The sequence below is a fragment of the Myotis daubentonii genome, chromosome 2, assembly GCF_963259705.1.
Source record: "Myotis daubentonii chromosome 2, mMyoDau2.1, whole genome shotgun sequence".
Taxonomy (NCBI): domain Eukaryota; kingdom Metazoa; phylum Chordata; class Mammalia; order Chiroptera; family Vespertilionidae; genus Myotis; species Myotis daubentonii.
This window is the reverse complement of record NC_081841.1, coordinates 189991930-190007621: the sequence shown is the minus strand read 5'-3', so window position 1 is coordinate 190007621 and position 15692 is coordinate 189991930. Positions and strand designations below refer to the sequence as shown.

Sequence of the window (15692 nt, the reverse complement as noted above, 5' to 3'; positions counted from 1 at the left end):
AGTGAGACAGACAGCAAGACAGAAGGATTGACAGGAGTCAATACTGCAATGTAAATCAAATGGGAATTGACAATGTATAATGTTACAAAAATACCAATTCCATGGTCTAAAGAAGTATTGTTAGAGGGGAAAATGATCAGCAGCTAAAATTGAACCTTGCTCTAACACATATGAACTAATAAGAATTTACTGAATCCAGTTTTCATGCTATGTATTTTTATATCATGAGCTTTCATCTGAAAAATGGAAATATCTATACCTGCCTATTTGGCCATATTGGTTGCATAAAATTTCTCTCTGAACGACTACCACAATCACCTCAAGCATTATTTAAATTACATATATATGTATATGTATATACATGTACATCTACATCCCCCAACATCCATCCATCCATCCATCCACCCACCCATCATCCATCCTTCCATCCATCTCAATGAGCAAAAAAGGGAAATGCTTCTATCTGCATACCTTCAGGTTCCCTGATTTTTCTTCCCGCTGCAGACTTCCGAAGGACGCTCCTCCCGGAGTTAAAGAGGCTGGTTAGCTCGTCCAGGGGGCTGCCGAGGGGCCTGGAGTTCGGAGGGCTGTAGGGGACTGGAGACGAGGCGTTGGAGTTGGCCTTCCGATGGTCCACTCTAGCTGCTGCTTTCCCGGGGGAATGCGGAGCCTTGGAGAAAGAGCTGCAGGGACCCGCTGCGGGAGCAGAGTTTGGCTTTTGCTGCACTTTGGGCAGATCTGGGTTTGTGGCTGCCTTCCCCGTGGGCACCACGCCGGCCTCGGGTGGGAAGGTGAAGTGGCGGTGGGCAGCGGCCGGCGGCGCAGGGGGAGGAGGCGGCGGCGTGGGAGGCGGGGAGACTTTGTGGGACCCATTGAACACAGGGAGGCCGGGGGACGGAGGCCTGTCACCACCCCCGTTTTGGCTCTTGGAATACTGTGGCGACAGAGGACTGGAGCCTTCCGACTGCACAGGGTACTTGAGGTTGGTTTCCAGGACGGGCAGCTTTTTCACCTCCAGGGGCGTCAAAGGCGATTCATCCGACGCTGGGGAGCAGGTGACAGGGGTCGGGGGGAACACCAGGAGCGGGGGCCGGTGAGGCAGCAGGTTGGGGAAGGGGGCGGGGATGTCGCAGGTGTCTTTGCCGGGCCCTGGTGTCTGGCAGCCAGTGTCTCTCTCCTCCAAGGTGAAGGGGCTGGGGCGCTCACACAGCCACGGGAGTGACACAGCCGCCCAGGCGCCCGCCACCTGAGCGGCCCCGTCCTCTGGGGGCGCGAAGTACTTCATCTCCTCGTACACCGCTTCCCCCTGGTCGGGGCTGCCCGCGTGGCCCACCATCTCGATGTAGACGGGCTCCGGCTCAGGCTCTGTCTCGGCCTCAGAGTGCGCCAGGGGCGCTGGGTGCGCGGGGACCCCCAGCATGGCCCCCAGGGCGCACTGTGGGCCCCCTGCTCTGTGCCGCGCGCCCGGGACGCCCACTGCCCTGGGCCCGGCGCCGGAGATCTCCTCCGAGGAGCCGCTGAGCTTGGTGTGGGGACTTCGCTTTGGCTTCCGAGGAGGAATCTTCTTCATGGTGCTGTAGTCATCACTGTGCGGTCTGGGCCGGGTGAGCACTGGAGGCAGATGAGCAAAGGATGGGAGGTGTTAGCAAGACTGCAGGGCCAAGCCGGCACAGCACTGGGGCTGGCGGGGCTGCCCTTGCCCACTGGGCTCCTGTGAGTCCCCAAGGATGGAGACAAAGGCCTGCATCCCCCACTCTGTCCCCCGCCCGCCATACCCCCCCCCCCCCAGCTCAGCCAACACTTCTCAAGACTCCCAATAGAAAGGGAGTTTTGATCCTAGAGCTGGAGGATAACTTCCATCATGAAGGAAGACGTTAGGTGGACCATAAGGGGTCCAGGGATTATCAGCCACCTGCAAGCCGGAACTGCCCAGGGATACAGCCACTCAGCAGGGGAACACACTTCAAGCAGCTGCTGGAACCTGCCCACACCTGTATTTTTAGGGTCTGATAAAGGTGTGACATGAGAACAGGCTGAACTGGTCCCCGGGGCTTTAGAGATAAGAAAATGGAAAGCTAGGGAGAACAAGCAAATTAGCTAGTCGGTGGCAAATGGAAGCTTCTTGTAGGAAATGAGTAAGCTTGATTATTTTAAATGGTATGAAATGAACAAAACAAAATGCCTACATGCATAAAGAGATTATTATTTTGTTAAAGAACTTTGTTATTAAAATGATGCCAAGGGTGAATTTTACAAAGACTCAGCATATTTGAATCCTTAACAGAAACACATATTTAACAGGAAAATTAAGACTAAGAACTTCTAGCCCTGGCCAGGTAGCTCAGTTGGTTAGAGCAGTCATCACCGATACACCAAGGTTTCAGGCTGATCCTTGGTCAGGGCACATACAAGAATCAACCAATGAAAGGAAAAACAAATTGATGTTTCTCTCTCTCTCTCTCTCTCTCTTCCTCTCTTTTTTTTCTCAAATCAATTATATGTAATTAATTATATATAAAACTATGAATTTCTAAAGTGTAAATTTCTGAAGTTGAAAAAAGGGAAATATTTAGAAAAACAAATCAGCATAATATTAGTAGGAACTAATTTTAAAAGAGGCAGAAAAACTATTTAAATATGATTTTAAAACATTTATTGAAATTTAAGTTTAAAAAAATTCCAAGATTTATTTTCTAATATAGTTTATTATAAATTTAATACATATTTATTAAATAAACAAAATTTCTCTGGAAACAGATGTTAATTTTAGGAAATTACATTAAGCTTTACTGAAATATCAAAACTCAAAAATCTTAAACTACGTTACTAATTTGGCATTTTACTGTGAGAATTATTGATAGAAACATATCTAACTTTTCTTAGTTCCTGAGTTATTTAAGGCATGCAGATTTTTCTTTCACCTTGACAGCACATATGACATCAGTAAATGTCCCCAGGTTGAAGGAGATAATAAAGTAAAATGGCTGAGATTAAAGGCTTTTCTATGGCTGAGTAGTATTCCATTGTGTAAACGGACCACAGCTGTTTTATCCTCTCACCTACTGATGGGCATTTGGGCTGCTTTAAAATCTTGGCTACTGTAAATAACACTGCAATGAACATAAGGTGCATATATTCTTTCAAATTAGTGTTTAAGCTGTCTTTGGATATATTCCCAGAAGTGGAATCGCTGGGTGATAAGGCAGTTCCATTTTTAATTTCTGGAGTTAACTCCATACTACTTTCCACAGTGGCTGCACCAATCTGCATTCACACAACAATGCACAAGAGTTCTCTTTTCTCCAAATCCTCACCAATGCTTCTTGGTTGTTGATTTACTGACAGATATGGGGTGATATCTCATTGTGGTTTTAATTTTCATTTCTTTGATGAACATCTTTTCATGTCTATTGTCTATCTGTATGTCCTTTTTGGAGAAGTGTCTATTCAGGTTTTTTGCCCATTTTTAAATTTGTTTTTTTTTGTGTGTGTGTGTGTTGACTTTTATAAGGCTTTAGCAAATTTTGAGTATTAACCCCTGGGGAAAGCAGCATGGAGTTACCTCAAAAAATTAAAAATGAAACTGCCTTATGATCCAGCGCTTCCACGTCTGGGAATTTATTCAAAGAAACATGAAACACTAATTCAAAAGAACATATGTACCTCTAAGTTCATTGAAGTGTTATTTACAATAGCCAAGATTTGGAAGCAGCCCAAGTGTCCAACAGTAGATGAGTGGATAAAAAAAAGCTGTGATACATTTACCAAAAAAAATACTCCTTGGCCATAAAAATGAGGGGAATCTTCTTTTTGCAACAGCATGGATGGAGAGCTGAAAGGTATTATGCTAAGTGACAGAAGCCAGCCAGAGAAAGACAAGTACCATATGATTTCACCTATATGTGGAATCTAATGAACAAATAAACTATCAAAAAAATAGAAACAGACTCAGAGAATCAGATAATAAATAGACTGATAGCTGTCAAAGGGAAGGGAAGTCTGGGGCCAGGGTGGAAGAGGTGAAGGGATTAAGCAAAAATCAACAATAACAACCAAGAACAACAACCTAATAGACACAGAGAACAGTATGGTGATTACCAGTGGGAAAGGGAGTTGTGGGAAGGTAGAGGAGGGTAAAGGAGGATAAATAGTGATGAAGGAACACTTGACTTGGGGTGGTGAACACAAAATACAATATTCAGATGATGTGTTATAGAATTATACACCTGAAACCTATATCATTTTATTATCCAATGTCACCTTAATGAATTCAATTTAAAAAAAAGTTTTAAAAAGGCAAAATTCCATAATTAAAAAAAAATATGTTTAAAGGTTTCCAAGTCAAATCTGGATTCAAATCTCAGCAGGACCATTCATTCATGCAGTCATTTGTTGAGTCATACATTTGACTAGTATTTCCTGAAACACATTAGTGAGTACAGAGAAAATTTTCCCTACCTTCCTCTGTCCTAGTGGAAGGTGTCAGACAATAAAAAAATAAGTTATACAAATGAATTAATTCTTGATCATGTTAGAACATGACATATGCCATAAAAGTGAAAAACAATAGGCCATGAAAGAGTTCACAGAATTGTGTGTGTGTAGGGGGGGAAGGGGTGGCAATGGTGCAAATGATAATATTAAAAGAGGTTTTAGGAAAAGCTCTCTAAGCTTCAGTATAGTCATGCATAAAATGATCAGTAATTATCTCAGAGGCATAAAATAGATATTGTATGTAAAGTGTTTGCTCACATTTTGGCACACTGGAAACATGAACCAAATGGGAGACATCCAAATGAGAATGGAAAAGAACAAAGCTAATTTTCTAACTCAATGGACATCTTTGTGAGCCAGTATTCTACACAGTTCCCCAAAGCAGCCAACTTTTAAGAGCAGAGCATGCCCAAAATGCACAATTCTGTAATTAATAAGCATTATTCTAAAGGCTTTTACCATACTAAAACATAAGCTTCTCCTAGAAAGTTAATGAACCACACAAAATTTTAGCATTGCTATTATAGAGTTGTTCTGAAGATTTAAATAATTTAAAGGATTGGTGGCAGGTTGTCTTTTCCAAAACTGGCTTCAACAATATTTCCAGTCCCACATGCTCTTCAGAACCCTGAATCTGGGAGCACCTCTGTGACTGGCCCTGACAAATAAAATATGGGGAAGGGGCGGCTGCCTGCTTTCTGTGGCTGGATCCCAGGTAGTATGGCTCTGTTTGGCTCTTGCTGTCTGGAACACATATCTTAATGGCCCTGATCTCTATGTGAGGAGACTGCTTACTCTGAAGCACCCATGCTCTAGAGAACAGGTAGAGAGACCACCTAGAGGTGAGAGTGATAAGGAAGACTCCATTTGCTTCAGCTCTCAGCTATCTGTGTTTTCCAAGCCCAGACACCAAAAATCTAATAACCGAGTCTTTGGATGATTCCAACCCCTGACTCTCACTACTGCAGTGAGAGAGCCTGTATAATCACTGGTTAGCTGAGCCCAGACAAGTACTAGGACTCTAAGAGAGAAAAAAGGATACAATGGTCATTTTAAGCCACTGAATTCTGGAGTGCTTTGTTATACAGCAGTAGACAACTAATACAGATATTGGTACCTGGAAGTGGGAGTGCTACTATAAATAAAACTTCAAAAGGGTGGCAGTAGCTTTGGGAAACCGGAGGAGTCTTGAAGACAAAGTTAGCAAAGGCTGTTGATCCTCACGAAAGCTCTGGGTGAGGGTTAAAAGGAGGTGAGGAAGATGCTGGAAGCTGGAGGAAACATGAGCCTTCCTGTGCCATTGTGGAAATTTAGCAACACTGTCGCCTGCAGTAATGTGGGAAGTGAAACACGCACTTAGGAAACTGAATGATGTAGCTAAGGAGGTTTTCAGGTAGAGTGTAAAATCTGCCTCCTGGATTCTTCTAGCTGCCTATAGTAAAATGTGAGAGTAAAGAGACAAGCCAAAGAAAGACCTATTAACTGTAAAGGATCCCGGAATTCCTATGTTTGAAAATAAAGGTTTCTCACTGCCAGGCTGTCCTGATGGCAAATAATTCTCAAGTGAAGAAATGACTTTCAAGCAGAGATGAAATCTGAGGCATTTTCAAGAAAACATGATCTAAAGATGGAGCCAAGATCATGGCTATGAAACCCTTTATTGAGACGTCAGGAAGATTTAAGGTGATGCTTCGTGGATCTGTTCAAAGGAGCAAAACCACAGGACTTCTAAGAATCCTAAGTGGATTGCAGCACAGAAGTCTTGCAGAGAGCCCAAAGTAAAGAAGATAATTATCTCAGAGACTTGTGGATGTGGCTTTTGAATAATACAGTAGATTGTAAATTCACAGGAAACTCACAAAGCTTTTAAAGGAATTGGATCATCTTGCACTGAAAGGAGAAGACTTAATACAGAATGAGGAAGCTCTGGTACCTCAACATTTTATAAGCAGAAAGCAGGCTGAGAAAGCTACCAGCCCTAAACATGTCACGTCTTGTGGGTTAGGAATTACAACTTACAGGTGAGCCAGGAGTCCAAAGCATGGACCTAAGACCCACGGCAAAACATTTCTAGGAACTAGGACAAAATCCTAACCAGGGCACAGGCAGTTTGCCCAGGTATTGTTCAGAACCGTTCCGTGAAAGAGCCTGCTGTGTGCCGCCCAACTTTCCCCCTTTGAAACAGGAACATCCTGGACCTTCTCTCCAATGAATGTTTGCTGTGTGGAGAATAGGTCCCTGGCCTTCAGATCCATACGTTCAATACTGGAAGAGCGAGCTATCCACCTGAACAGCCTTACCCGAGCAGCCAGGATACTCAAATCTGATTTAGATGAAGAGATCTGGGCATTGCACCTGAGCTTGGTATGGTGATGGGATGAGGCATTGGGGCAATTCCGGGGGGGGGGGGGGGGAAGTGCCTCTTGTATGTGAAAAGGATGTGAGCTGTTTTTGCCCCGAGGGTGGATAAGGCAATTTGTATTTTCCAAAAATTGGCCACAATACATAGTATTTCCAGTCCAATGAAGAGCTGGAAGGAATCTCTTTCTCCTCTCTAAGCTTGCATGTGCCTGTGGGAGTGCCTGACGCATGGACTGTGGTGGAGGTGATTCTGCATGACTCCCAAGGCTGGTTCATAGCAGGCGCTCTCTTTCCTGGAGCATGTGCCTTGGACACATTGATTCTCCATAAAGTCCAGCTACCCCGAGCTGTCATGCTACACAAATCACATGGAGAGACCACCTAGAGATACAGGTGCCCTAGCAGCCCTAGCCCCCAGACATCTGAGGTACCAGACCTGTGAGGTCCCAGATTTCAGAGGATTCCAGCCAGCATGTGCAGTTTTTCGAAGGACCTTGAGTAAGAGCCACCCAGATGAGTCTCGTTCACACCCAGAACCTGAGAGAGTACGAAGATAACCGTGCTGGATTTAAATCACCAAGTTTTGGGTGAGTAGTTGAACAACAATAGATAACTAATATGATATTCCCTCAAGGTTTTCTCTAGATGCAGAAAAAAGCTTTATCTTTAAAATTAAACTATTACAAATAAAGTAGTATATTTTGTTAGGGGGCAGTCAAGAGCCTGGCCTCTAGGATATGACTGCCTTGGATAAGTGATGTGTGACAGGATATACCACTGCACCCTGACTCAGTGTCCTCATCTATAGATGGGTCACAGTGATATCCCAATCCAATGAGTAGTTATAAAGATGGAAGATACTTAGCATAATGCCCAGAACATTATAAACACTCAGTAAGTGTTGGCTGCTGTCATCATTATCTTATTACTACAGAGCCAGAAATTAATCATGAATGATAGAACAAGGTTTCTGTGAGTATGATCTGGGGTTCAGCAATATCAGGTCACCTGACATGCTTTATTGAAGATGTAGATAGCACAGTTCCTGTCATATTCCATAATCACTAAGTTATAATCCGTGGGGGTGAGGACTTGAAAGCTTAGTACTTCACAAGTTAAAATTAGAACACCACAGTTACAGAATTAAAGAATAATTTGGTTTATGGCTATTTCTTTGTGCCTGTGTGTGTATGTCCACCCAAATGCCCAAGTACATACTAATAGTTCATTTGCAAATATGAATTTGAGGACCATTAGAAATAGGTTTACATTAAGAGTTTTATTAACAGTATGTTTAGTCCTAAGATTTGTAAGTGAAACTCTTGCTAATACTTGACAATGTCAATAAGATGTCAGGTAGACATTTCATAGTTATAGATCATCTTCAGGACAAGTTTTCGGGTTCAAACAGTAACTTAAGGGTTAAAATCCACATTCTCAAGCTGACTCACCATTTCATACACTTGACTCTTATCTGAGTGACTGGGCAATGATCTAGGGACTTGTGTCATTTTAAGTTTTGTTAAGAGATAAAAATGTTCTTGTGCAAATACTTTCCCTTTGGCTTTGTTGTTAAGGCATGTCGGGTGACTTAAAACACCATTTGCTCCAGGACACAGGATATTTGGCCCCATTCTCACTGAGAACAAGATACCTACATAGTTGATCTATGAGAAAAAAGGAATGAGGGGCTTGTTCAACCAGAAAACATGTGTATCTCATGTGTATGTATCCATTGTATTCAAATTCTTCTAGTGTGATTTTGCCTAGTTTCAGAGCAAACTTAGTGCCTAGGACAGGACATCAAGGATGCCTAAATAAATGCCTGGTGGCCCACTGCATACATGAGTGAAAGTGATATCAACTTACAACCAGCTACCCACCGGACAAAAAGGGCTCCTACTGAGTTGATATATTCCAACCTTGTTATATCACTTTGTGTGTGTGTGTGTGTGTGTGTGTGTGTGTGTGTGTGTGTGTGTGTGTGAGGAGCCCTTGTTCTCATCCCATCTTTACCCATTGGACAGCATTCTACAGGCATAATGCCACTTAAATGTCCTTCCAGGTCCTTCCTCATTTCCCAGCCAGCATTAGAACCATTTGCTCTGTCCCATACCATCCTGTTCTTTTTGCTATTACTCTGTTTATCTCATAATTTGTTTACCCATTTATCATCCCCACTAGCCTCTTCAGGGAAGAGCCAAACTCATGAAATACACTTAGTTAATATGTGTTGAATGTGAAAGTGCACCATCAATTGTAAAACATGCAGTCATGTTCTCCTGTTATGTCCAGTAATACAATTCCCGGGACAGTGTTCACAGAAAACCTAATTTCTGTCAAATTTCGGGTAATAGTAAAAAAAAACATTATAAAGGGGCTTCTGCTAAAAAATATGTTGACAAACCAAATCTGAAAAATCTCCAGGGGACATTGTGAACCTTGCCAAATTGTGCTCATTTCAATTTTTTGATAGAAAGCTAATTCTGCTTTAATGAAAGCAGCACAAAGAAATATATTTCTATAACATTCATGTTTTCATTCAGTAAGTATTTACTGAGTGCCTACCATGTGGCAAGTGCTGTCTAGAATAAAGATATAAATAAGACGGTCAGAAAGAAAAGAAACAGAACATTATTTCCAAATTAAGCCCCACAGCTGAACCACTCTTGTATCTATACATTATATACTGCATTTTGTTGAGAATGGATTTGTATGGCAATGAAAAAAAAATGATTCCTCAGTGCGCAATTCATAAGGAATGGGCTGCTGGAGTCTGCAGGGAGGGTGGCTGTGGAGGTCATACCACAGAGAGTAAAACGATGGAGGCTACCGTTGCCCAAGAAAATCCTTTCTTTTGCCATTTCATCATCTAGTCATCACTGTGTTTGGGAGAAAGCCTGGACTCTGGATTTAGAGAATCATCTCTTCCCTCTAGAAAGTAATGGAACTGGGAGCCCCCTAGCAAAGAGAAAGTGAAGCCAGAACCCTAGTCTCCTTTTCTTAGTCACTGTTTGCAAACACCAACCCCAGCCTTTTAAAAAACAGTACTTTCAAATAGTTGGCCCTAGCTTGTTAATAGTTTGCAAACAAGCATTAAAATTTACTGGCCCATAAAATTGTTTCAAGATTCTCAGGTACAAAGGTAGTAAAAAAAAATGAGCCCTCTCACCTGCCCCTCTTTATGGCCACTCGTTATTGCATAAAATCCTATAGGAAAGGCATGTGTTAATAAGATCAAGACTGGTCACAAAGATTAAGACTTTAATGTGACTAATTATTGGTTTCTCTAAGATTCTTCCTCTTCATTCTCCAATCAGATCTCCATTCATTCTATAACCTTCTGAATGGATTAGCAGCTTTATTTGTAAAAGAAAAGAACTTAAACTAATTTTTAATGAGCCCTCAGGAATGGCTCAGATAATAAACTGATCTCAGTTGTGGTCCCTGTTCTTATGAAACCAGGGTTCATAGAGCATTTTTTAAGTAGTGATCAGATTTTCTTCTTAACTTTTGCAGAAGAAGGATGCATTTGTGACATCTTACTAGGTGCAAAAAAACTCAGTACAGCAGGTACTCAAATAATGCCATTCCATACAGCGTGGTTTTGATAGTTGATGAAATGCCACAGAAACCTAATTCTTGTTTATATAAATTAGCCTATTGTAAAATTTGTTTCATTATACCTCCATTTGCTTAACATCACAGAACTATGGGCAACATTAAGTGAGGCCTGACTGTACTGCCCCTGTGGTAAAGACATGCAACTCTTAGAATCAGTGCTCTCTGAGAACTTTGTGTGATGATGGGAAATTCCATACCAGTGGCTGTTGAGTACTTAGACTGTGACTAATGACTGAATAACTGAATTTTAAATTATATTAATTTTCATTACTTTAAATGTAAAGAGCCACAGTTATTAGTGGCAACTGTATAGGACACTTTGAGCTCCTGTCACAATGGCATAAATGGGACCAGAATCACTGCTGATGGTGGGTTTTTTACTAAGAGTGTCACCACCGTTGTGATTATGGATTAGAAGTCCATGGCCTGAGTGATGAAGCCCCTCTAATGGCCCTTGACTCCTAATGCTACAAAACTAACTAGCACACCAGCTTGATTCCAACATGCAGGTTAATTTTTTAAAAAACATTTTTTATTGATTTCAGAGAGGAAGGGAGAGGGAGAGAGAGATAGAAACATCAATGATGAGAGAGAATCATTGATCAGCTACCTCCTGCATGCCCCACACTGGGGACTGAGCCCACAACCAGGGCATGTGCCCTGACCAGAACCAAACCATGATCTCCTGCTTCATAGACAGAAGCTCAATCACTGAGCACCCTGGCTGGGTGCAGGTTAATTTTTTTATTCTTCAATATATATTTAGAACATATTCTAAAATGTGGGAATTCATCTGCACCCATAGGAGATATGGTGATGATGGTAAAGTCATCAGGACTAGGAATCATAAATTGTGAAAATGAGTAAGTATCATAGATAGGAAAAAAGGAACTTATTTATGGAGTGGCCCTTCTACACACCTCCAGTATGTGAATTTACTGTGGTGTGATCTATGGTGGAGACACCTACAGGCACCTTACTCATATGTGAGCTGAAATTAATTTCTAATTAAATTTTACATAAAAATCTTGTGAGTCTAAGGAATCACATCATGTATTTTATACTGCAAATCTTGAGAGACTTGTGATTCCCTACAGTAGTAAGGAGTTTCAGAATTTTGCAATTGTAGACTTTCGTGCATTTTCTTCATTAATCTCTTTTCTGTCACTTCATTTTATATATATTTTTATCCCATGATTTTTGAATAATTTTTCTTAATTGATATTTTTTGCTGCTCATATGAGAGACCTCAGTTTTATTATATATATATATATATATATATATATATATATATATATATATATATGTTATTGTCTCCTTTCACAACGATGTGACTACTTGGCACTTGGTTACTCTAAAATCTCACCTTCAGGGCAATCGGCCTCCTAATATGCACACAAAGAGAAAGCATTTTTAGACTTTACCAGCTTTTCGGAGACCTGCTTATTCAAATTTATAGAGCTTGTTTGAAGCATTCAAGTTTGAAGGGGGCTTTATATTATATACACTGTAACTTTCAACCTTGTTTGGTATTGTGTCTTTTTTTTCTATTTCTGATGCTATTTTGAGTCTTTACATCTCCTTCTCGTTAGTCTTAGACTGTTAAATACTGTTCTTCCTATTTCAATATGCCAAAAAAACTTTCTTCATATTTCAATCACACCTTTTTGAAATCTGTACCATAAATACAGAGGCCTCAAAGTAATAATCATGGAAATGTGAGCTCGTCTACTTTCTCAGGGAGTGGCTTCCTGATTTTTTTAGAGGGGGAGCCTCCTCTAGCTTGTGTGCATTGGGAGTATTGTGTGCATGTTTTCAGGGAGGTCCTGTGTTCACATCTATACCAGCTTGAACACTCTCTTCTAGGGGATTTCCCTAAGGTCATGTTCACTTTCTGTTGTCCTTATTGCCATGACACTAAAGATACATACTTGGATTCTTCTCCCCAAAGATATAAATTTCGCCTCCATCTCCATCCAAGCATTATTGCATCATGACTCATACATTATGACAGCAACATTTTTTCAAACTAAAAATTCTTCTAAAAATCTATTCTTTCTTAAAGTGACTGACACAAGGCATCTTGGAAGAAGGATAACTAGGGTGTACTCATTGCTCCAGGCTCCTGGCCCATGGATTTTCCACGGCTCCTGGAGTCAGCCTTCTTTTTCCATAAGATGAGCTTATGGTTTCCCTGTGCTTTTTTTGGTTCATTTATTTATGGAAAGAACTGTGTTCCATCTTATGTTCAGATAATATTTTTCTAATGAAACCTGCACAGCCATTTTATTTAGAATTCTGACTACCCCCGACACACTACCACCTCTTACCATATTTATTTTTCTCTGTAGCAACATCTTCTAAGGTACTCAATGGATTTTGCTAGTTTATTATGTTTACCATTTGTCTTCCCCTACTAGAATGAAAAATCCACCAGGAAAAGTGGTTTTGATTGTTTCATTGATGGTGTATCCACCTCGCCTAGAATAGGACCTAACTTTTAGTAGGTGATAAATAAAATCTGTGAAATTAACAAATGTTCTTCAAAGAAGCGCTTTCTCTTAAAACTTAATAATTAAGCAATAAGTCTCATGAACTCATCTACAAGATACCTGACTGTGAGTAAAGTGTGACATTTCTCATTTTGCATAAATAATTCTAGAACACAAATGCAGAGACTTTTATTATTTAGTTCCAAAAGTTTCACTAACTGAATCCTGCCATATCGTGACTCTCATCTGTGTGAATTGTTTCACTTACTGCATAATAAAGGAAGCTCAAGTTTTAGTGGGATTGTGATAATAGGGAATCCTGATACATTTTTGTTTAGGCCAAAATTAGTAAAAATGCACATGGACTGGCGACCAATGTTCTGAATTGCTCTGATTTGAGGCTCGGCTCCTCATTCATGTGGAAGTGGGAACGGGAGTTAAGGAAATGATATATAAGTAGCTTTTTCCTAAGAGGCTTAGAGATTTGAATACAGACTATTTATATTTAATGATTAAAGAGCCCCTGGCAAGTGAACAATTGGATTTATTCCTATTAAAAATATATTAGGGTAGCAATACTGCCATGGGGCTCTCAACAACCGGAAGTCAGTGCATCAATAACCCAACAAGCCGGTTTCCTCCTTCCCTGTGGCTAACCTTCAGTCGATGATTCCTTGGCTGCGGCCCACAGGCAGGCGCTCACAGCCTCATAGGAGGCACTCAGCCGCGTGGCAGGGTCCCTCTTTGGCTTGGGCGGAGGCTGTTTCCGTGGTGACGGGAGGCCACTGCTGTCATCCAGGCTGAACACCGAGTGCAGAGAAGGAGACCGGGTGGAGGAGCCAGCCAGGGACTGCACCAGGCTGTCCACAGCCATGGGGACTGGGACGGAGCTGCAGTGGAAATGCCTGGGTCCACTCCTGTCTTCAGTTCTTGAGGGGAACAAAACACAGACAGCACCCAGAGAGGCCCGGATGCACTATGTTCAGAGGGTGACAATGAACCTGCTCAGCCAGACATAATCAAGGCTTTCTGGTGAACAGCCCTCCCCGCGAGGCTGAAGGATGCCTGGGCAGCACTCTGGTGACCCACACATCCAGAGAAAGCTGCCCCATCCTTCCAGCCCCTGCTTTCTGATAAACGAGCACCTTGGAAATTCATCATTATCACTGAAGAAACGAAAGCAAAAAACAACACAAAATAAACTCACACAAATGCAACACTTCTTAAGGAGTGCTTACATTTTCTACCAGGAATTCACTGAATGAGTTTTTCACACTCTGATTATTAAGCAAATCAGAAAACCAGAATTTCAATCTGGATGATCATTTCTGGAGAATCCATCTTAATAGAGAGTTGCTGATGCATCAAATGCTGGGAATTCATCACCACTTCCCCTTGCAAAACAACATATACTTAAAACTATCAAAGATTTACATTTTTTTTCTCTCGCTTTCTTTTCTCCTAACAATTTAAACCCCGTTGGCAATTATTTAATTATATGCAGAATTATTATTTTTCTTCTGTCACTCCTTCTGGTTGTCCAATGCCAAGTAAACTGTGGGTATCCAAAAAAAATAGACAAATACTTCTTCACTTAATTTTACATCAGGCAAATGAACACATAATCAAATTGAGAAATTGGGGTGGCTGTTTAGCTCCAGCAGAGAAAATAACAAACATTATTCTGGAAGTCACATAAAATTAATAGTTATCTGGTTTTAAAAAAATTCCTTCTGGCTTCATATGTCAATATAATCATGTAGCACCAAGATGCCAATGCATCCATTTTACAAGGAGTCTCTGAGCATTTGTTTTAATAATTATATCTTTGCATGGCAGCACACTAACAGGGCTGGGATCCACCGCAAGGCAGAGCCCGATGCCCGTATAGAAAACGAACTAGCTGAAGATAAAAGCATGGCGCTCAGTGGATAATTTGTTTTCCTTGTAATGTTTAATTACAGTTTTCCATACAAAGGGATTTTTTTTTTCAGTTTTTAATCACTGAGATATTTTAAGCTACTTAGTGAGAGGCACATTACCATTTCCACTTCAATAAAAAAATCATTTGACATAGGCAGTCAAGGCAAAGGGGAGTCAGTTCTTAGTGGGAAAAAGAACTAGATATTACCAAGTTCCTGTGGAACAAACAAGCATCTCCTTGACACAGTGAATTAGGATCCGAGGGACCCATGTGCCTGCCCTCCCGGGGAGGGGACTATGAACCACAGGGGTCCTCATCTTTTACGGAGAGGCACGAGTGATAAAGAGGAGAAGGATCAGGTGGTCCCCACTTGTCTATTTCCGCCTCCAAAGTGAACTTTAAAATAAGAGTCTCTCCCCAAAGTGTTCCTTATTGGCAAAGAAAATGAGACAGTTCACTAAGGAAAATATCTGTACAACCATTTATTGGTTTCACTACTTCTGTTTTGAGAGTGGCTTCTCCATTTTTTTAATTAGATTTCCAGAAGTTTCTCGGAGTAAGACTCTGGTATAGATGGCACTTGTATAAAGATGTGGAGAAGCCAGGTAAGACAGACATATCAGATGCCTTAAAACTTTGTGCTTGAAAGGGAAGTGATTGATGCAAGCATTGTAAGTGAAGTAATGATTATTTCATTGGACTAAACTCACACATGTAGCATTTACTTCATTAAGAGGACACAGAGGAAAAGCATCCTCTTGGTTTTTACGAGGTTTCAAATAAAGGATGGGCACATA

The 15692-nt window shown here is 41.2% G+C and overlaps 1 protein-coding gene across 1 annotated transcript in view; it reads right to left on the bottom strand.

Annotated features, from left to right (window-relative positions):
* The window catches only part of MYO16 (myosin XVI), a 424936-nt gene that overhangs the window by 74346 nt on the left and 334898 nt on the right, over positions 1 to 15692 (bottom strand). The window contains exons 30-31 of the mRNA XM_059685100.1: positions 13629 to 13900; positions 472 to 1611 (exon numbers count right to left, since the gene is read on the bottom strand). Coding sequence (XP_059541083.1) covers positions 472 to 1611; positions 13629 to 13900 — 1412 coding nt within the window. The remainder of the gene's footprint in view (positions 1 to 471; positions 1612 to 13628; positions 13901 to 15692) is intronic.